The sequence below is a fragment of the Lytechinus pictus genome, chromosome 5, assembly GCF_037042905.1.
Source record: "Lytechinus pictus isolate F3 Inbred chromosome 5, Lp3.0, whole genome shotgun sequence".
Taxonomy (NCBI): domain Eukaryota; kingdom Metazoa; phylum Echinodermata; class Echinoidea; order Temnopleuroida; family Toxopneustidae; genus Lytechinus; species Lytechinus pictus.
The window spans coordinates 25,330,062-25,352,109 of NC_087249.1; the positions used below are offsets into that span (position 1 = coordinate 25,330,062).

General features: G+C 34.2%; 1 protein-coding gene across 1 annotated transcript; it reads left to right on the forward strand.

The window, feature by feature from the left end:
• The first annotated feature begins 49 nt into the window (after positions 1-49).
• Positions 50-21,384, forward strand: LOC129262216 (protein disulfide-isomerase A3-like). Its single transcript, XM_064100093.1, has 13 exons — positions 50-350; positions 5,136-5,223; positions 5,827-5,944; positions 6,785-6,895; positions 7,404-7,530; positions 8,476-8,589; positions 9,347-9,453; positions 9,928-9,949; positions 12,970-13,146; positions 14,364-14,466; positions 17,536-17,664; positions 18,376-18,455; positions 19,534-21,384. The coding sequence occupies exons 1-13, from the start codon at positions 136-138 to the stop codon at positions 19,679-19,681; spliced, it is 1,539 nt and encodes a 512-aa protein (XP_063956163.1). The 5' UTR covers positions 50-135; the 3' UTR covers positions 19,682-21,384.
• Positions 21,385-22,048: the final 664 nt, after the last annotated feature.

Genomic DNA, 22,048 nt, shown 5'->3' on the forward strand with positions numbered 1-22,048 from the left:
TGCCCCCCCCCCGGGATTCCAGGAGAGGGGCATCAAAAAGGGATAGTAAAGGGGGGGCGGGGGTCTCACTCGGTGCTCTCGACCAATCACAGGCCGCCAACACAAGTACACGTGGATCGCCATCTTGACGCGTTCATGCGATCGCGACATCGAAAGACCTTGGACAGATCCTTTTGGTTCGGAACGAAACCCGAAAGTCAAATAAAAACTTTCAAAATGAACGCTATTTTGCTTGTGTCGCTCCTATTTGGAGTTGCTTATGGTAGTGATGTTATAGAGCTATCAGATTCCAATTTCGATGACCATGTTCAAGATGCTGAATTGATATTGGTGGAATTTTTTGCTCCATGGTAAGGAAGTTTAGCCTTAAGAAATTGTAACTTGTATGTAGTCCCATTCATTGGACTCGATGTTGTCTAGCTGCAGCTCAGCTAAAGCCTAATTACCGGCCACTAGTAATTCCGGACGCGCATTTATTTTAGTAGGATATGGGGGGTCGGGTGTCCGGACACTTTATATTTTTGAAGCCTTCTTTTTTGTCTTTGGATTACACTAAAAATATGAATTCAATAGTTATAATCATCTTCGATTTTGTTTTCTCCAATATTTCCTAACATTTTTTACTAAAGTCAAGATTTATGAAACTTCGCTTGTAAATTTTTCCAAATGACTTTCTAAAATTGATCGTCCGGACACACAACCTGTCCGGACACACAACAACTGGGTATACTGCATATAAAGTAGTGCATACGAAAACGATGTCGTATCGTAAGACTTCCGCAGTTTAATTTCACTAGTCTTGAGGACGCAATGATGATGATTTTTAAAATAATGAAATATACTTCTTCATCATTGACGTCTTGACACTCTTCCCCCAGTCGCATAAGAGAAGGACCATAATAAAGATGGATTTCCCTCGGAAATCCATCTTTAGAAACAAAAATCACTTTAATTGTATCGATTTCATTAATTTTCACACCTTCCTACGCCTAATGCGTAGGAAGGTTTTAAAAATTATAACATGAAAATGTGAAAAATTTAAGGTTTCTTACCTAACTGATGCCGGATAAACACCTCGATCCACATGTAAACAACGTAAGTACAATAGCGTCGACCCTTGAACCGCTTATGTATGACGTACTTCCGGCTAGCGATGCCGTTCTGATGAATAATTTATAGAAAAAAAAATTATTTCGCAAATGTTAAAATGTATCGCGTAAATTAAAAATAATTGTTAGTTTCATACCAATTATTTTTAATTACGTGATAAATTTTAACATTTGCGAAATAATTTTTTTTTCTATAAATTATTCATCAGAACGGCATCGCTAGCCAGAAGTACGTCATACATAAGCGGTTCAAGGGTCGACGCTATTGTACTTACGTTGTTTACATGTGGATCGAGGTGTTTATCCGGCATCAGTTAGGTAAGAAACCTTAAATTTTTCACATTTTCATGTTATAATTTTTAAAACCTTCCTACGCATTAGGCGTAGGAAGGTGTGAAAATTAATGAAATCGATACAATTAAAGTGATTTTTGTTTCTAAAGATGGATTTCCGAGGGAAATCCATCTTTATTATGGTCCTTCTCTTATGCGACTGGGGGAAGAGTGTCAAGACGTCAATGATGAAGAAGTATATTTCATTATTTTAAAAATCATCATCATTGCGTCCTCAAGACTAAATTTCACAGTCGGAGCAATACATAGAACTAGATAGATAAATTGTAAAATTAAGAACAAGGCGAAATAATCTATTTTTTACCTCTTTAGTTTTACCTGGCGCTGGCCTGGCTTACAATAGTTACATCATACATGATTAGATTATACGGTAATCGGTATAAAAAAAATGACAGAAATTGCTAAAAATAACAACTTAACGTACTGATTTTCTGACGGAAATATGTTTGTGGACCTCATTTGCTGAATTGCATCTCGTCTGCTCCTTCAGTGGAATGTTGAGGTGTGTATTGTGGGTGATCGGCGCTAGTTCAAACTCGAGTTCAACTTCAGGTATCGTGTGCGAGATTTATTTCAATTTGGTCTAGAGGGAGTAGAGCTGTCGACGGCGCATCGATAGGATTTGATATGAACGAGCATTGGAAAGAGCCATCAGGCATCATGGCCATGGTGGAACATGCAGCTAAACAGTAGAGGCGCACGGCCAATATGGGAGACTCTCTCCAATACTATAGGGGAGACAATCTCCCACATTGGAGACTTGCTTTGCAAAAGGACAAAAGAAACAACACCAACAAAAGCATGATTTTTTCCACCCAAAATTTTGTTTCACTGAGGTCAGAAGCCCATTTGTTTTGTGTGTGATTGACAACAAATATCCTTATCAAAACAAAAATAGACGGTGAAAAGGGGTAATTTTTCATGAGGAATCTGCTTATCACATTTTTATTTGCCGCCAAGGTAATCCTTTTGCAGCAAATGTAAACAAAGGAAATTGGTCTCCAAAACTGGAGACTGTCTCTGAAATTGGATACCCAAATTCTTTACAAAAGTCTCTGATATTGGAGATAATCTCCCGCATTGGAGACAGTCTCCAATATTGGCCGTGCGCCTCTACTGCTAAAAAGAAAAAATAAGATTAGTTAGCGAACACAAATTTATTACCAACATCTGCTCAGATACGATATGAAAAATGCAAACAAAAATTAAAATTTAGATCTACCCATGATATATGATTATGAAGAAAAAAATCACCCAATTCTTAATTCATTATTTATGAAATATATCTTCACCCGTCCAGCGCGCGTTCGGAATCATGATGTACATTATAATTTGTCCCTCACAAAAATTGTTTTTCGCGGAGGGGTATGCAGCAAGTGCGATAAAAAGAAAACGGTAAATATAAATCAATTTTACCATATTTATAATTTTCATGACATTTGTAATAGCTAGTGCAAATTTTTCTTGATTGTATTTCTTCAAATTGTCATTTAAGCACGAAACTGGAAATCCATCCTCAAATCACATAAATTTGTTGCATTTTATTTATCTATACACCTAATGCGTATGAAGGTGTGAAAAAAATGTTCGTATAAATTCACGTAAAATGAGGTTTCTTACTTCTGTGCAAATTAAATGCAGTAGAGTTTTTCATTTACGATTGGCTAATTTTGAAGATATGATCCTAAATTTGTGAGGACGTAAGCGAACTCTGAACAAAACCACAGATTTCTCCATTTTTGTCTCACCTGCATAGCAGAGTGAGACTATAGGCGCCGCTTTTCCGACGGCGACGGCGGCGGCGGCGGCGGCGGCGGCGGCGGCGGCGGCGGCGGCGGCGGCGACGGCGGCGTCAACACCAAATCTTAACCTGAGGTTAAGTTTTTGAAATGACAGCATAACTTAGAAAGTATATGGACCTAGTTCATGAAACTTTGCCATAAGGTTAATCAAGTATTACTGAACATCCTGCCTGAGTTTCATGTCACATGACCAAGGTCAAAGGTCATTTAGGGTCAATGAACTTAGACCATGTTGGGGGAATCAACATCAAAATCTTAACCTAAGGTTAAGTTTTTGAAATGTCATCATAACTTAGAAAATATATGGACCTAGTTCATGAAACTTATACATAAGGTTAATCAAGTATCACTGAACATCCTGCATGAGTTTCACGTCACATGACCAAGGTCAAAGGTCATTTAGGGTCAATGAACTTTGGCCGAATTGGGGGTATCTGTTGAATTACCATCATAACTTTGAAAGTTTATGGATCTGATTCATGAAACTTGGACATAATAGTAATCAAGTATTACTGAACATCCTGTGCAAGTTTCAGGTCACATGATCAAGGTCAAAGGTCATTTAGGGTCAATGAACTTTGGCCAAATTGGGGTATTTGTTGAATTACAGCCATAAATTTGAAAGTGTGTTGGTCTAGTTCATAAAACTTGGACATAATAGTAATCAAGTATCACTGAACATCCTGTGCGAGTTTCAGGTCACATGATCAAGGTCAAAGGTCATGTAAGGTCAAAGAACTTTGGCCACGTTGGGGGTATTTGTTGAATTGCCATCATATCTCTATAAGTGTATTGGTCTAGTTCATAAAACGTGGAAATAAGAGTAACCAAGTATCACTGAACATCTTGTGCGAGTTATAGTAGTTTTCAAAATCAGCACTGCTGCTATATTGAATCGCGTGATGCAGGTGAGACGGCCAGAGGCATTCCACTTGTTTAGCAACCTCGCTTCTTAAATCTGAGCTTAGCCACTGTGTGCTCTGGAAATTTGGTGCAGATTCTGCATTTTTGATTGAAAATTTTGACATTTTAGAGGGAATTTTGGAGTTCAAATCGGCACTTGCATGTTGTAAGCGATAGTGCCTGTGTATGAAACAATGTGTTTGGTGTATGTTGTGGTGTTTGACTGTGCTGTCTTGTGAATAAGTTTACCATGCCGAAAAGAGGTACCATGTTGAATTCTAGGCGCGTTACTTGACTTCAAATGGACATTCAACAAGAGAATTTTATGATCACCACCCATTTTCAGCTGTCAAATTGCTATCGCTCGGATACAGGGGAAGTTCACCCCGACAAAAAGTTTATTGTAAAAATAACAGAAAAATAATCAAAAGTATTGGTGAAGGTAGGTAGGTAGGAGTAGGACCGCAATACTTTAGAAAGTTCTTAATTTTCATAAATAATGCATCAAATTGTTCCTCTGACTTCCTCAACACCTAAAACACGAAAAGAGCAAAATAGAGCATCTTCCTGTTTGGAATCAAAATGTGGTACTTTACATCACATATTTCGATAAACTGGTGAGATAATTATATTCGTAAAAAGAGTACTTTTCACTCATGCACTTTGTAGTTTTCCCCATTGAAATTGGGATTTAAGCAGTGAGTAATCGAAGAGGGTGGGGAAAGCGCACCCTTTATCCTTTAGACATTGTAGAAAGCTAAAGTGAAGGTTCAAACTAGAGGAAGTCTTCAGTTATGTCTGGAATTGCAGAGGAAGGATTATGATTACCCAGATTTGTAACTGAGCTTTAATCAATGACTTGATCCAGTCTGAATTTAAGCATTCTCCAATAATCATTCATTTCAATAATGTTGCCAACAGATTGTACCGAAAATTCATTTGCAAATGTTTTTTTTTTTTTAATTCAGGTGTGGTCATTGTAAGAGACTGGCACCCGAGTACGAAACTGCTGCCACAACACTTCAGAAGGAGAGTCCACCAATCCCTTTGGCAAAGGTAAGAAACTGGATGGTTTTTACCAGTCATGGCTGTATTTTTCTGTATATAAATGAGAGTTTCAAGTTACTATTCTTCAATCTGAGCAGTATTCGTATTGTGGTCTAGCAGGTAGGTCTCAGACAGTGGGATTATATTTTAGACTATCAAGTATTTCTGGAACACTGATGTCTTAATTGTCACTCTCCACCCAGGGAAGAAATGAATGCTTTGGGTATTATGTTATAACAGTTTTAGCAATAACGGTACACATACTTCATATTAAATTGGACTATTGGAGTATACACTGTAGTACTGATAGAACCCGTTCAGGTTTGATAAACTTTTGGTGTCACATCAGTCTATCTCCTGTCTTGCAGGAAATTTCATTTTTGTTGCTTGCTTACTTTCATCATTGTGTTTGGTGATTTTCATATCTTTTGTTTGTGATTTATTAAAAAATAATTGCCAAAGCTTGTTTACTAGATATTGCTGTACGATTCCCATGATGGAGTAGGCCTATTAAATGAAAAGAAGATCTGTCACAAATGACATGATTTCATTATTGAACATGCGCTATATCAAAATTTCTTATCCTCCCCCCCTCCATTCCTTTTTCTTCAGGTTGACTGTACAGAAAGTGGGAAGCAATCATGTGGTAAACATGGTGTATCTGGATACCCAACTCTTAAAGTCTTCCGTAAAGGATCACCATCTGACTACCAAGGTCCCAGGGAAGCCGGTGTGTATTCGCTTACTTTACAAACACTTCTCATTTGATGTTAATAAAATGGCTGACTTCATCGCTTAAATACTTACTTTCATCTTATTTAATCATAGAAAACTTGATTTTGATTTGTTGTTTTACTTGTTTACCCTATTGTGATGGTACCATTGATGGCAATACAGGTTCTGATATGATAATAGCTGAAGTAGTTTGAGACTTTGAGTAATGTTTGCCATGGGAATAAATGGAATTAAAACCTTTAACAATCTAAATTTAGTCTAATCGCAGACTTCGGTTTTATTTTCGCACATATGTTTGTGGTGATAAAGCAAAGTGTTTGAAAAATTTTCCTCTCCATGAAATTTGAACAGTGGAGAATATGTTAATTAATGTTATTGGCTTTTGCTTTCATAAAACTGCCATTAAAAATTTACTTTGTCTTTCATTTAGAATGTTTTTTTAATTGTCTAATAATTGTGGCTTTCGTCCAATCCTGAGTTGTGATATTTTATCTAATGGAACTATTTGTTCAAGATTCAGGATACAGTATAATGAACACTAAGAGATGCTCTAAAGAAATTTTCTCAAACAAACATTTGAAAATAGAGGCTATTGCAGGAACTGTATACAAGGAAAGCAAAAAAGTTTTATGTAGGCAGGCAAGCTAGAAATGTATAATATGTATTTGCTTAGATATATTGTGCTAATGTGAAAATACCAAATGATAAAAGCAAAATGATACTTTCCTTTAAAGAAATTAATCTAGAGGCCAGTAATAGCTGAACATATCAACCCATTGCAGAATGAGCTGATGGTCTTAAATTATGAATACCAAACTTTGTGTGTTTATTACAGCTGGCATTGCCTCATACATGAAGAAGCAGGCTGGACCAAAGTCTACCGTCATTACATCAGAAGAACAATTAAAGAATCTTCTCTCTGATACTGAAGTCGCAGTGACTGTTGGTAAGAAAGTCTTTAATTATCTGGAAAACGATTTATTCTCTATTGTTTTATGTGAGGGGGTTGAATGTGCAGCCCTGGGATAGCCTATTAAAAAAAACATCCCAAATTATGAAGTTACAGAGTATTAATAATAATTTGTTCTATCAAAGATTGGTGGGTCTTAAAGCATTTGTTTTCATGGTATTTCTTAATTCAGTCAAGTATGGAAGGAATTTGTTTATTAAATGATAAACGGGATACTGATTATTGCAAGTTTCCATACAGATAAAGAGAGATTTTTGTTTGGTTAATATTTCAAAATTTAAGAACATGTGAATGTCTTTGAGGTGATGAAGCAACACCAGATGCATATCAGACTAGATGCATGGATAAGGGAGGGATTCTAATCCAAAGGAATAAATTACACATGGACAGAGAAGAAAAGATAAAGTCAAATAGCTTGCTTAGATTGTGGATGATATTTTCATTTCAATATTTAATTCTTGCTTTCCCCTTTCAATTTTTACAGGGTTTTTTACCGATGAATCTAGCAGTGAATATAAAGAATTCAAGAGACTGTCTAATGCACTCTTTGAAGAATTCAGATTTGCTTACACCCTGGACTCTGGTCTAGCTGATAAATACTCTGGAGTTGGGTAAGTTTATAATACGATGGTGCTAACCAACTTCAATTTCATAAAACTACTTATCAATAACAAATGAAAATTTTCATTGCCATTCGAACTAAATTTCCCACTAAGTATTCTTAATGGAAAAACACGTATTAATGTCTAAAATTTAATTAATATGTGCCCTTGATTTTAGTCATATGAAAAACAAATTATAATAATTCAGATCTGATAGAAGAAGTTGTATGTATTTTGTGACGTTTATCTAGTAGCATTTGATGCTCTCGGTGAAGAGAAAAATAGAAGAATTTCAAATTCCACTATCAACTTGTATTCTAATCAATGATAGAGCCGTTGCTTCAGTATTTTTAGGATAGGGCCACTTTAGCTAGGGCACATTTCTATATTACAGTGCAATTAAGGAACGTTGTTGCCCAGTGAATTAGTCTCTACACTTTGAAACAAAGGGTTTGGTTTGAATTCCGGTCATGATGTAATTTCCTTCAGCAAGATAATGATCCTCGATGTGCTGCACCTAACCTAGGTGAGGTAAATGGGTACTGGCAGGAAGTAATTCCTCAAAAAGCTGTGGGCACCAAAACTGGTAGACTAGCTTAGCCAGGGTAATAGAGGAGCACCTTGAGCACAGGTGAATATGTAGGTTATACAATTACCCTCAACTATTATTATTATTATTATCGTTACTATTTAATGGCAAACATAAAAAGGGCTTATCGAACTGAAGCCAATGAGAGTGGTATTGAGGCTAGTCAATATGAAATAAAAATACATGGTATTGATGGCTTTAAATTAGTTGAAGTCATGCAGTTACGCTCAAATATGGGACATTCATGGAATACACATAGTAACAAGTGCATTCCTCATATATAGAATCTGAAATTGTGTATCAAGTAAGAAATCGTTGTATATGTATAATATCTTTGTTACTCTGTCACCCTCTTTGTCTTGCAGTAAAGTGATCCTATTCAGACCTTCAAATCTAAACAATAAATTTGAAGATAGTCAGGTGGTGTATGATGGACCCATCAACAAGAATGAGATAGAGAAATTTGTCAAAAGTAGTATGTAAGTAAATCAAAGTTTACAACAGTTAACATTAATCTTCGTATTTGGAAAAAAAAGCCTAATGGACGTTGCTATAAGATAATTAACTGCTTTGAAAGTTCAACCCCCTATTTTCCCATGATTTTTTTATTCACTACATGGCATTCTTGAGCCCTGCCAATTTGAGGGCATTGTACATTTTCATACGAATCTGAAAGCGGAGATGAATCATTAGGAGGGTTGGGCATACATATTCTATGAAATTGCCTAATTAAATTACCCCTTTTTTTACCTTCTATAAAATTTCATTTTCCCTTGAAAGGTGTATTAAGCAAGCAAGTTTTCCAAGTACCTTCTGCCATTTGCATTTGGAGGGCCCATGCTTTGAGCTGATAAAACATTAGAAGTGTTGACCTTTCAAGAGCAAACATTTCTGCCTAATTATATATTGATTGATGGTGCATTTATGCTGGTGAACAGAAAGTCAAGCTCTGTTTTATGTTAATCTTTGTTGCCCTGCCCAGAATGTATGTTTGTGCTAAGTCCTATATACTCATTTCAATCTACAGTGCATTTATCACTCTCCAAGACCGAATTTATCAAACCTAATGAACCTGTAATATTAAGTAAAATAAATTAGAAATGACTAAAATCATGGTTCTAAAAATGCATGTATAAGAATTAATTGTTCTTGCCAATCGGAAAATTCTAAAAATGCTTATATAAAGTTCAGTTATTGTTATAATATCTTGTCTGTCTTTGTTTGAATACCTTGCAGCCATGGATTGTGTGGTGTGATGACACCAGATAAGGAAGCCCAGTTTGCCAATTTGAGGCCACTCTTGACTGCTTATTACGATGTGGACTATAAACGTAATGTAAAAGGTTAGTAGTTTGTGTAACTCGAGTTTCATGGTGGACTTTCAGGGTGATTTTTTTTTTTGGTCTCGACTATATGCCTGTGATTCAGGTCACATGACCAACGTCAACAGTTTTTTAGGGTCAATGAACTTTGATAATGTTGGGGTATTTGTGAGTAAGGATCATGGTAGGTTTGGGTCGCAAGTTCAAACTTGACAGTTAATTATTAAAAACAGTTTATCCTTTACACTAACGGGTACATAATTCATTTCTGGTCTGGCATTTGCTGAGGCATAAAGTTCAACTGCGGTTGTTTGGAATCCATCTTGTTGTACAGATTAAATGCATAAACCAGTGTATATGTACAGGTGTACATGTATGAGAAATTCAGAGGTTGCAGTTATGCATTTTTGTTTTTTTGCTTATTGTGTTGTTAAATCATGCTAATTAAAAAAAATTGATTGTTTTTATTTTTTTTTCCTTTTCTTTCATGTACAGGAACCAATTATTGGAGAAACAGGTTGGTGTTTTTTTTTCTTCATAATTTGCCATAACATTTTTTTGTATGTCATTAGAAAAAATGTCTTTCAAAAGAATTGTTTTCACAAAGAATTCTTTCCCATCTCCGACTAATCACATGAATCTATTTTGTCAGAATATATGGATGTACATGAATTGAATTGAATTGAATTTATTAGAACTTCACTGGCAATTGCCAGCATTTTGTTCATAACAAGAAGTACAAAATGATACAAGACAAATATACAATGCAAGGAATATAAGCAAATAAACAAAAACAAAATAGTATTTCGTCAAAAAGAAAAAAAAGAAAAAAGAAACAACTTGTAAATTATGTACAAATATACACAATAAACATAGAAATCAGTCGGATAGATATTTTGACAATGGATATAGAGACTGATATCCAAGAAAAGATAAAGAAAGTGAGAGAGGAAAGGGAAATAAAGAGGGAAGAAGTTCGAAAATGGAGAGAGCGGGAAAGAGAGGAAGAATGAGAAGAATGGCATTACATGTAAATTAATTGTGTAAAAATATTGCGAATATATTACTTCAAAGTGTTTACCGGTTGATATTTTTAGTACTTAGAAATCACCCCTAATAGCAATTATGTTTTGGATAAAAGAACAAAACAGTTTAATCAAGGCTTCAGTTTCCAATTTCATGATGTAGATAAATTTTTCCTGGCACTCCATTTCAGTAAACCTAATATTGAAGGTAATTATCTTTTCAAAAAAATCTTTACGCAAATCTTTATATTTGTTACATTTCATTATAATGTGGAACTCATCCCCGACAAAATTCAAATTACAATCTTCACAAAATCTCAGGTTAGGTGGTATCTTCTCCGGTCTTTTGTACCTTCCTGTTTCTATTGGTAGATTATGAGCGCTCAGTCGGAGCTTGGTTATATTTTTTCTCAAATTGACATTGTGTATTGAATATAAATAATTTTCTTGTCTTATATTGAATTTGAATTGCCTAAAAGTTCTTAGTTTATTTCCTTCCCTAGTGTCCCTGTCGTTAAATAAATCCAATTCAAATTGTTCGTCAAATCTTCTTTCCAATGATGTTTTGCATATTGTAATAAATTCTTTTTGGGAAATTGGTATATTTTCTGGATCAAGTATGGGGGTGTCATTTTTCCGACAAATATCTAGTATGTTAAAAATATCCTGAATTGTCTTAAGCCAGCAATTGTTTCCGTTATTCAATAGACTTACATTTTCTACAAAAGCTTTGTAAACCAAACTATCTTCGTCCATATTACGTATTCGAATCCAATATTTCAGTATATTTATGGCAATTTGGATGACTTTTGGATACCTACCGATTTCAGCTGTCGCTGCTAAATTACTGCATTTGCGGTTTACCCCAAGAATATATTTACAAAATTGAATGTGCACCTTTTCAGATTCGTGTTTAAAATATAGCCCTGTTTTCCCATCCATTAATCGTAGGTTTTTTTCCATGTCTATAACATTAGTACCCCAAATTTCAGATCCATAAAGTAATATCGGTTGTATCGTTGCATCGAAAAGATGCAACAAGGTTTTAGTGCTAGGAGTATAGGAACCAAAAGATTTGTACAATTTGAACAATGCTCTTCTCGCTTTATCAGCTAAATCCCTTGCGGCCACTTTAAGTGATCCATTATTTGCGAAAACAATACCAAGATATTTCATTTCCCTAACAGTGCATAGTGTTTCTCCATTAATTTCAAATGAAACCCCTTCGTTCGATCTCCCTGATTTTGAGCACACCATAATCTTAGTCTTAGATACATTTATGTTTAACATCCAGGATTTACAGTATGCGGTGAATTTATCTAAACAGTGTTGCATACCTTTAGGGGATTTCGACACAATAACAAGATCATCAGCATACATTATACAATTTAGTTCTTTATCAAAAAGTGTTACTGGATCGCTTACTGATGTATCAAATATATTAGTTATGTCATTTACAAATAAATTAAATAAAGTTGGACTAATTACGCAACCCTGTTTTACTCCAATATTAGTATGAAAATATGGGGTAACACCTTCGTCTAATTTGATCGATACATTACATTTTGAATACATGTCACGGATTACTCTTAAGAAATTTCCACCAATTCCATGTTCTAGTAGTTTGTACCAGAGACCATCCCTCCAAACGTTGTCAAAAGCCTTTCTTAAGTCTACAAAGCATACATATAATTTATTATAGTTATCATTTATTTTACATCTTATATATTTATCAAGAATAGTTTTTAGAACGAACATGTGGTCTGACGTTCTATAACCTGCTCTAAAAGCAATCTGATTGACTGTATTGAGACTATATTCTTCTAGAAATGATACCAAGCGACGGTTTAGAACTGAGCAAAAAACCTTTCCAAGACAACTTGAGAGGGATATCCCTCGATAATTTGAGGGATCGCAAACTGACCCGCTTTTGTAAAGAGGCTTTATGAGGCTTACTGACCAATTATCAGGAAAATGACCACTGATAAGGATTAAATTAAATACCTTTGACAAAACTGGTGACAACATAAATTTTCCAGCTTTCAACATTTCGTTCAAAATAGCATCATTACCTGGGGCTTTCTTTCTCTTCAAAGTTTGAATACAGTCTAACACTTCATTGGGAGTGATCTTAAAATCAAGAGATGAAAACGTGTCCTGTAGTTTTGGGTTATTTACATGATTCTTAATTTCATTTTGATCTTTTGAAAGTAGGGGTTTGTGATTCATGAGTTCTTTAAAATACTCAAACCACCGTTTTGGTTGTATGTTATTTACTGGACTTTACATGTATAATTGTTATGTTCATTTTGGATGAAATTATTTTTTTCAACCTCATATATTATATTGAATGTAATGCACTAGACAATGTCAAAGAATAATTATGCTTAGTTTTACAATTTTAAGAATAATTTTCATATTGATATGAGTTAATGTTTGTCATAGAAACTCACAAACATGAAATCAAGCTTTATATTTTTTCTTCAATTTTATGTCTGATATTCCACTCCAGAATAATGAAAGTTGGTAAAGAATTTGGCGGTCAGATCTACCTTTCCATCGCATCAGCTGGAAGTTTTGCTCGCCAGCTGGGTGACTATAACATTAACTACACCCCAGATGACACCGTTCCAAAAGTTGTTATTCAGGGATCAAAGGGCGAAAAGTTTGTCATGTCGGAGGAATTCTCGTGAGTAATCGTGTTATCGTCATTGTCTCCAAGTATTTTTATTCCTCAGATTTATGGAGTTAGTCACTATAGGATTGTATTTGTGTTTGTTTCTGTAATAACTCTGTAAGCTTGGATAAAAATTTAACCAAACTTTACTGGAGTGTATAACAGTGTTCATATCTCGGGAAGTGCATGGCAAGTGGGGAGATGATGGTTTTCTTTGTTTTCTTGAAGGAAAATGTAAGGGGTGGGGAGTTGTTGAGCTTATTGCTGATATCTTCTGGAAGGTCATCAAAATCATTTAATCAAGATACTAGTATTTGTCAGATGATTTCTGATTGTATTATATAATTTATCATGCAACAATTAGAAAATTCTGATTAACTAAATAATGTACCTAAAATGCTAATTTTGCGTTCAGACTCTTTATAGGAATCTGATCAAATGCACTTTAAGAAAATTTCAACATCACATTTATTTTCTTATGTATTTTAATTGTTTTCTAAATTTCTTATTTATTTATCTGTTTTTTACTTTTGTTTTTTCATTGCTTTTTTTCAATGGAAGTTGTTGGGGACTTTATTTTGACCATAAACGATCTAATCAGTAAAAGGAAAAAATCATGATACATTTATTAATTTTGGCTAAAAACACTATTTGCATTGGATTTGTACATTAATTCACGGTTTTGAGCAATTTTGGGGTCTGCATGCACTTACATGTTGCGGAATTTCGGAACTTCGTACCCGGGGGTCGCAAATTTGGTCTCAAAAGTTGTGCAAGACTTGAAAGGAAAATCAGCGAGCGACGTGGTAAAAAAAATTGCACATCGCGAAAAATGTTGAGGGGGGGCTGATTCAGCCCCCCCCCCCCCCCTCTTTTTGGGGGAAAGTGACAGTAAATTGGATTTCCCCTAAAAATATGATTTTTTTTTTAACTTGTAACAATAATGATTTTTTGGTATGTTTTTCCAAGTTTAAAGAAAATGAGATTTTAGGCTTGAAAATAGGATAAAAGAAATAAAGAATAGGGTTTTTTCACAATTAAGGTTGCCGGCTCTATATTGAATTGTAAAAAAAAATAGAAATAAATATTTGTGTGGTGAAAAATGTAAAAAAGAAGAAAATTACCATCGCCATAATCTTCTGTAAATAAGTAAGATTACAGAAGACATTGGCTGACATATTTACCATTATATTATCATCTGTATGTTTTTACATAATTTTTTTTTACAGAGTAACAACGTTACGAACATTCATCCAGGCTTTTGTGGATGGGGAGTTGGAGCCTTATATTAAGAGTGAAGCTATACCAGCCTCCAATGATGGCCCAGTTAAGGTCAGTACATCCATCCCCCTTCCCACTTACACCAATCACAATACAATTTTTTGAGTTCAGTAAGTTTCATAATTTGTGATAATAAAATCTCCGCAAAAAATATTAAGTGTAAAGTTGTAGGTGATGTAGTTAACTGTAAATTATAATGTTTCTCTTTTGTGTACCACTTCATACACTGGAAAAAAATATTTCTGAGCACTTTACAGATACTGTGTATTACAATCCTGGTCATCAGATTCTTCTTTTGCCCACACACAATTGGTCAGTCTGCAAGCCCCTATGTTAATGAGCAAATGAGCAAGATTTATCCAAGTCCTGTCGTGGCTGAATTCATGTCCCTGCAAAATCTTATGAATTGTGTGACTTTCTCAAAAAATCTTAACCGAAGGTTAAGTTTTTGAAATGACTGCATAACTTAGAAAGTATATGGACCTAGTTCATGAAACTTGGCCATAAGGTTAATCAAGTATTACTGAACATCCTTTGCAAATTTCAGGTCACATGACCAAGGTCAAAGGTCATATAAGGTCAATGAACTTTGGCCAAATTGGGGGTATCTGTTGAATTACCATCATAACTTTAAAAGTTTATGGATCTGATTCATGAACCTTGGACATAAGAGTAATCAAGTATCTCTGAACATCCTGTGCAAGTTTCAGGTCACATGATTAAGGTCAAAGGTCATTTAGGGTCAATGAACTTTGGCCAAGTTGGGGGTATTTGTTGAATTACCATCATAACTTTGAATGTTTATTGGTCTAGTTCATAAAAATTGGACATAAGAGTAATCAAGTATCACTGAACATCCTTTGCAAATTTCAGGTCACATGTTTAAGGTCAAAGGTCAATGAACTTTGGCCATATTGGGGGTATCTGTTGAATTACCATCATAACTTTGATAGTTTATGGATCTGATTCATGAAACTTATACATAAGAGTAATCAAGTATCACTGAACATCCTGTGCGAGTTTCAGGTCACATGATCAAGGTCAAAGGTCATATAAGGTCAATGAACTTTGGCCAAGTTGAGGGTATTTGTTGAATTACCATCATAACTTTGAAAGTTTATTGGTCTAGTTCATAAAACTTAGACATAAGAGTAATCAAGTATCACTGAACATCCTTTGCAAATTTCAGGTCACATGACCAAGGTCAAAGGTCAATGAACTTTGGCCATAAAGGGGGTATCTGTTGAATTACCATAACTTTGAAAGTTCATGGATCTGATTCATGAAACTTGGACATAAGAGTAATCACTGAACATCCTGTGTGAGTTTCAGGTCACATGACCAATGTCAAAGGTCATTTAAGTTCATTGAACTTTGGCCATTTAGAGGTAATCATTAGATTGCTGTCATAACTTTCAAAGTTTATAGATATAGTGTATAAAATGTGGATATAGGGGTAATCAAGTATCACTGACAAGTTTTAGGTCACCTGATCAAGGTCAAATGTCAATGAACGTAGTATTGTATCATTATATGAATGGTGTTTTTGTGAATAATTATTTTATAGTAGTTTTCAAAGTCAGCACTGCTACTATATTGAATCGCGTGATGCAGGTGAGACCGCCAGAGGCATTCCACTTGTTGTAGCATATGAAAGAGTAAACGTTACTCTTTTATACTGATTATTTCTTTTGAATAAAATAGTTCGATAAGTGATTTTCAGGCATGATGCCTCTTGCAAATTGTGCAAATTTTGTGTTTTGGGCACAAATATTATTTATATCATCAGAAAGCTCAAACTCTACTTTCTTACAATGTCACTCTTGATATGTGGCACCTTTTAGATGGGTCAGCAGCCAGCTTTTTCTACCAAAATGCAAGACGAGATTTCTTAAATTTCTGAGTAGCATAAAATCCAGAGTTCTGATTGGTTAAAAGTGTATTCAAAACAAGCGCGGGTAATTTGAAGAGATTACCACATGGTGAGTGACCTTGCAGAGGCCCAGTGTGGGACATTGGAATTTACGTGGATGTATGATCTCTATGACCAATCAGAGTGCAGTATTCTTGTTTTTAAACTGCTAAATGTACTTGGCCTATGAAAATCTGGCTGCTGACCCATCTAAGATACCTCTTATAAAAATTATATCATATTAAAGGTTAGATCTCTAGCTTTATCATAATCTAAAAATCATTTGGACCCAACCAGAAATTAAGTGTAAAAACAACTTCTGTTGCATGAAAATAATTATTTTGATTCATGTTTTATATCAAAAGCTTTCACCTATATTACAAAATCTTTTGAAAAAACCAGACACATGACTTGAAAGAATGATCTTTTTTTTACAAAAACATGAAATTTGGTCAATATTTAGAGCAGCAATGGCCGAATAAAAAGAGGTGTTTTCGTCCGGACCAAGCTCATTAACAATGCAAAAACCCTCTAGTCATGAATATCAATTGGATAAAAGAAGCTACTTTTCGAGAGCTTGCCGATTTGACTGCAATGTACGCACTTTCTCCAGCTTATTATGAATATAATTAATTCTTTGCATTTCCTGATTGTTCCAATTGTTCCTTAACTTTATCAGAAAATGACCTGAAATTTGCTCATAAACCAATCGCTCCTGTTTTAATTTATCCAAATATATAAGGTTATTGTAATAGGGTTTTTTGTCTTCAATAATGTAATATGGATTAGGGTTGGTGTAAAGTTTGGTACAAGTTTTATCTTTGTTTTAGTTTCAGCATGTGTATATCTAGATTTCTACATGAAGAACTATGGATTGAAACATAATGGGCTGTTTTCTTTTGGTTGGTTTTGGCTAGCAAATTGTGATACAAATCTCTAACAGTGCAGTTCGATTTGTCATCATATTTGGTACTCACTTCATTCATAAGAGTCTTCGATTGGTACCGTAACTAAAATGATTTTTTTTAAAGCAAGGGGAAACCAAGAGAGTAAACACGAGCACTTAATATTTTCCCCCAAAATGAGATTTTTTGCTTTCCCATCATTTGAGAACAGACCTAGACCAAGTTAAACTAGATTTCAGAATAAGGGTCATTGTATTTCATTGCTCATTTTCATGTTTTCATCGTTTTCTTTTCTTTTGTCAGGTGGTTGTCGGTAAAAACTTTGATGAAATAGTAAATGATGAAACAAAAGACGTCCTTATTGAGTTCTATGCTCCTTGGTGTGGACATTGTAAGAGCTTGGAACCAAAATACAATGAACTGGGAGAACAGGTGAGAAAATTATGAAAGATTGTGATTGGAGGTGGATGCAGCTATGAGGTGATGGCCGTGCATTCCCATGTTCCACCAACTGTATGAATATGTTTATTATGTGTATAATAGATGTAGTATGAATCACTTGTCTCATCTCTCACATCTCTGTGCTGTATTGTCACTCTGTGTGGCATAGAATTGTGTTTAAACATTTATTGTGTGTTTTTTTTATAGCAAATATGATGATGCTGCAATTTTCATTGAAAGTATTGCTTTGTTATCAGTTGTTAATCACTCCACCTAACTATTGAAGAAAGAGTTAAAATATTGGTTATGCAGATAAAAATGTGTATACTGCATTTTTCTAGAGTAATATGCTTTTATTTTAACACATCTATTGCATCAAATGGACAGGTAGATTGTTATCCCATCTTCAATCACCACTTTAAGCCTTCGCGATACTGACTGTTTAACTGACCACCAGCAAAGATGTATTGTCTTAGATGTTGATTGATTTCTCTAATTTCCATTCTCTGTTTTGTGTTCAGACCTTCTTGAAATGTATTGTTATATATTGTTTTATAGGTAAAGAGTTTGAAGGAAAAAAAAGCATCCAGTGCCATAACTATTCAATGTTATATGTACATATTGCGCCTCACACATTTTTTTGTAAACAATTTGATGAACATTTAGTTAATTTTCACTGTGTTCATTGTTTTGTTATAACAGCTTAGTGGAGATGAAAATATTGTTATAGCCAAGATGGATGCCACTGCCAATGATGTACCACAACAATATGAGGTCAGAGGGTAAGTATCTCACAGCTTTACAAATGAAGAATTCAAATGGCAAATGTTATAAGCTACTAAAACACTCTCATCTGATTGGATATTCAAAATAGGTTGGTGGAAATCATTGAAAAGATACTTCATGAAATGTTTCCAGTGCCATATTTCATGAATGATGCCATCAGTAAGAAACACTGAAGTGTGTGTAATTCCTTAATATCAATACATTATTGAATGACTAAATTCCAGGAACTGAGGACACTAAAGATAAATCATATGAAATGTGATTAATGAGGGCTCAAGCTTATTTACAAAGTGTCTCCTGTAAATCTTTCTTTGATTATCATAGCGCGATGGTTCCGGCACCGTCGGCATGCACCTTACGCTATAAAAGGCGCGCGCAGCTGCGATTGTCCACATTGCCTGACGAAGACTAGCAAGTGCAGCCGAAATGTCGCAATATCAGTTTGCTTTATCGTGAGACAATAGATCAACTCCTACAGCGATCTTTTACAGTTGAAACTTAGTCCAATGCCCTTGGGACTATCAAAATTACAATAATTGGACGAAACTTCAACTTTTAAAAATATTTAGGGCTGGGACCTGAAAAATAGTTGTATCTGATTTATATAAGAACCTTTTTTTCCTATCATATTATGATGGTACATTGTAGGTAAATTATAGTACAGTCTAGTAATATAGTTTTATAAATAAAAGTAGTTTCAAATAGCTCAATTGTCATGTAGGCTTCTACCTGTATTCTGTGCTCTCCAGCATTACTGCATGCTGTTTTAAGTTCCCTTTGGCATCCTAACCTACAGCTATTCTTGGGGAAAGGCCTCATTTCTCTTCTAGTAAATATGATGATGATGTGATAATGTTGATGATGGAGGTGATGGTGATGGTAACAATGATAATGGTGATGGTGATGATAATGATGGTGAAAATGATGATGGTGATGATGATGATGATGATTATCATGATGATGATGATGATTATGATAATGATGATATGTATGATGATGATACGTATCATGATGAGGATGGGGATGGCTCACCTGCATTTTATGACTAATTGTATTTATATCTACTCATTTCAGATTCCCAACTCTATATTGGGCACCAATGAACGGCAAGTCTAGTCCAAAGAAATATGAGGGTGGTCGTGAGGTTGATGATTTTGTCAAGTTCATTAATAAAGAAGCGACAAGAAAGCCTGTCAACACCGGAGGAAAGACTGAGCTGTAAATCCACCTGTAAACAGAATTCATCGCCTATAGACATTCATTTAATTCATGGGAAAACTAAAAGGACAAATTTAAGTATATTACATATATTAATGGAAGAGTTTTTAGTAAAATTTAGATATATTCATGAAGGTCACTCTTGCGCATATGTTCTAATCGAGGAAATCAAGTAATTAAAAGTCCTCCTGGTTTTTCATTGTGAAAGAAGTAGAAAAATTGAATAAATGAGTTGATGAATAATAATTTAATTATGTATTCCAGATGAGGATGTTTAAATAAAATTAATCACACACAAAAAACAACTCTGTGATGTGTTTTAAAGCTCTCACTCATTGCAGTGTACAAGAAAATACAAATAATTTCACCATTAAAATAGGCTATTCTAAGATTCATGCACTCCGAACATAATCATTCCAATTATGTTTTGGGGGAATAATTTTTTATTGGCCTTCTCTTCTCACTAGGCAAACCCAACTGGGTTCTACAATCACAGTTTTGAAAGTTCAAACATGTTATTTTTATAGGAATTAGCATTAACAATCTTTTAAAAATTATGATGAGATAGCAATGTATCTTTCTGCAATGAAATCAATGTCTAATTTGATTACCTATTCATTTCTTCTAATGTATGTTGTCTATCTTAGTCAAAATGTCAAAACTTGATTATGAAGATTAGAATATCACTTAGGTAGTACTGGAAATCTGAATTTATGTTCACAAGTAGGACTTGTCTAATATCTTGACCAATATATTTTTTATTCTGTATGTATACTTTTCATGTCTTTATCAAAAGAAAAACTCATCTTGTCTTGATCTGTCTTGATTTCACTCTCTGTTCACTTAAAAGTTTGAGCAAAAAATATATCATTTTCATGGCATGAGTATTTTTTTCATATCAGAATCATTTTATCAGACCTCTACATGATGTCTATCCACTGTCATGAAACTTCTCATATTGAGAGCAGAACATGTTTTGAAGATATGTATGCTTTAATTTTATAGAATGCATTGGTTTAAACCTGTAAACGTTTGTTGCCTCAGTCATTGTGCATGATTATGCAGTGGGATTCAATTCACTTGCATATGTATAGACCCTGTTTTTCACACTCCAAGCAAAGATGATCTTGGTTGTATGATTTTTATGCTCGAAGCAGATGGTAATGCAGTCGTTCTAATTTAACAAAATTAACACTCTAAGTGGATATACAGGTTCATGAACTAGAATTATAAAAATATTATGTGGACAAGATATGTGAATTATGTTGGGTAATTGTTCTTTTCCTTTATGTTCTTATTTTGTAATCTAGTACTTCTCTCAAACCTTCTGATATTCCTGTAGAGGGTGTAGTGGTAGTACATGCGTTTGTATGTTTCCAGACTTATAAGTTTCCACGAAAAAATCTCTTTTATTTATTTCATGTACCATTTCAGTTTATAAAGTTATGTGTGTAGATTTTTTTCCTCGTGAGGCCTGAATGGGGGATGTTTTTAATGTGTCGTGCTTGAAGCAATACTGGTGTTTGAAAACGGTTATTGTTTTATCAAAGATTTGTGTACACCCTTTTTTGGAGGATTAGTACGGTCTTTTATGTTTTAACTTTCAAAGAGAGCATATTTGATACTAAATTTGTATGTTGTGTGATTACATTTGTTGGAAACAAAATAATTGAAGAAAAATAAATGATTAATTATACATGATAGTGACCTTGATGCTTGTTTAGTTGTTTTATTCCATATTTGAACTATTATATACAGCTGTGTCTGCCTAAGTAAATTATTTTTGGACCACACAAAATACTTTTGGACCTGTTTCATTAAACTTGTAATGAATTTGCATTAACAGTAAAAGCTACTGAAATCATCTGTCTGATGGTAAATTTGTTATAAAAATTGTGCAAGTCTATAAAACGGGACCGTTTTTTACTTGGTGGAGGTAAATAGAAAAAAAGAATAGAATATGAATTGCATAATCTATTCTGAAATTTTCATCTACTTTGGTGATAATTCCATTTAGGAAAGGTCAATTCATGCAGCCTTAACTGTGTTGGATACTGTACATTATTAATATTCTTTCTGGGAGAAATTTGTAAATGAATGATTTTAAGTATAAACATGTGTTATAGATCCAAATCGTGTAAGTTTTTAGGTCAACAGCCAACCATATTGCTTCCCCAGATTTTTATCTATATATATTTTTCAATTTATTTTATTTTTTAGAAATATACAACTATATTTTGTATTTATTGTTTTAGGCCCTTGTTTAAGAAATTTATTTCAATATGTTGCAACAACGAATTGTTCATTACAATTACTGATCCATAAAGCCTTTATAAATGTAGGTTTCAGCCATACCAGCAGAGGGTAAAAA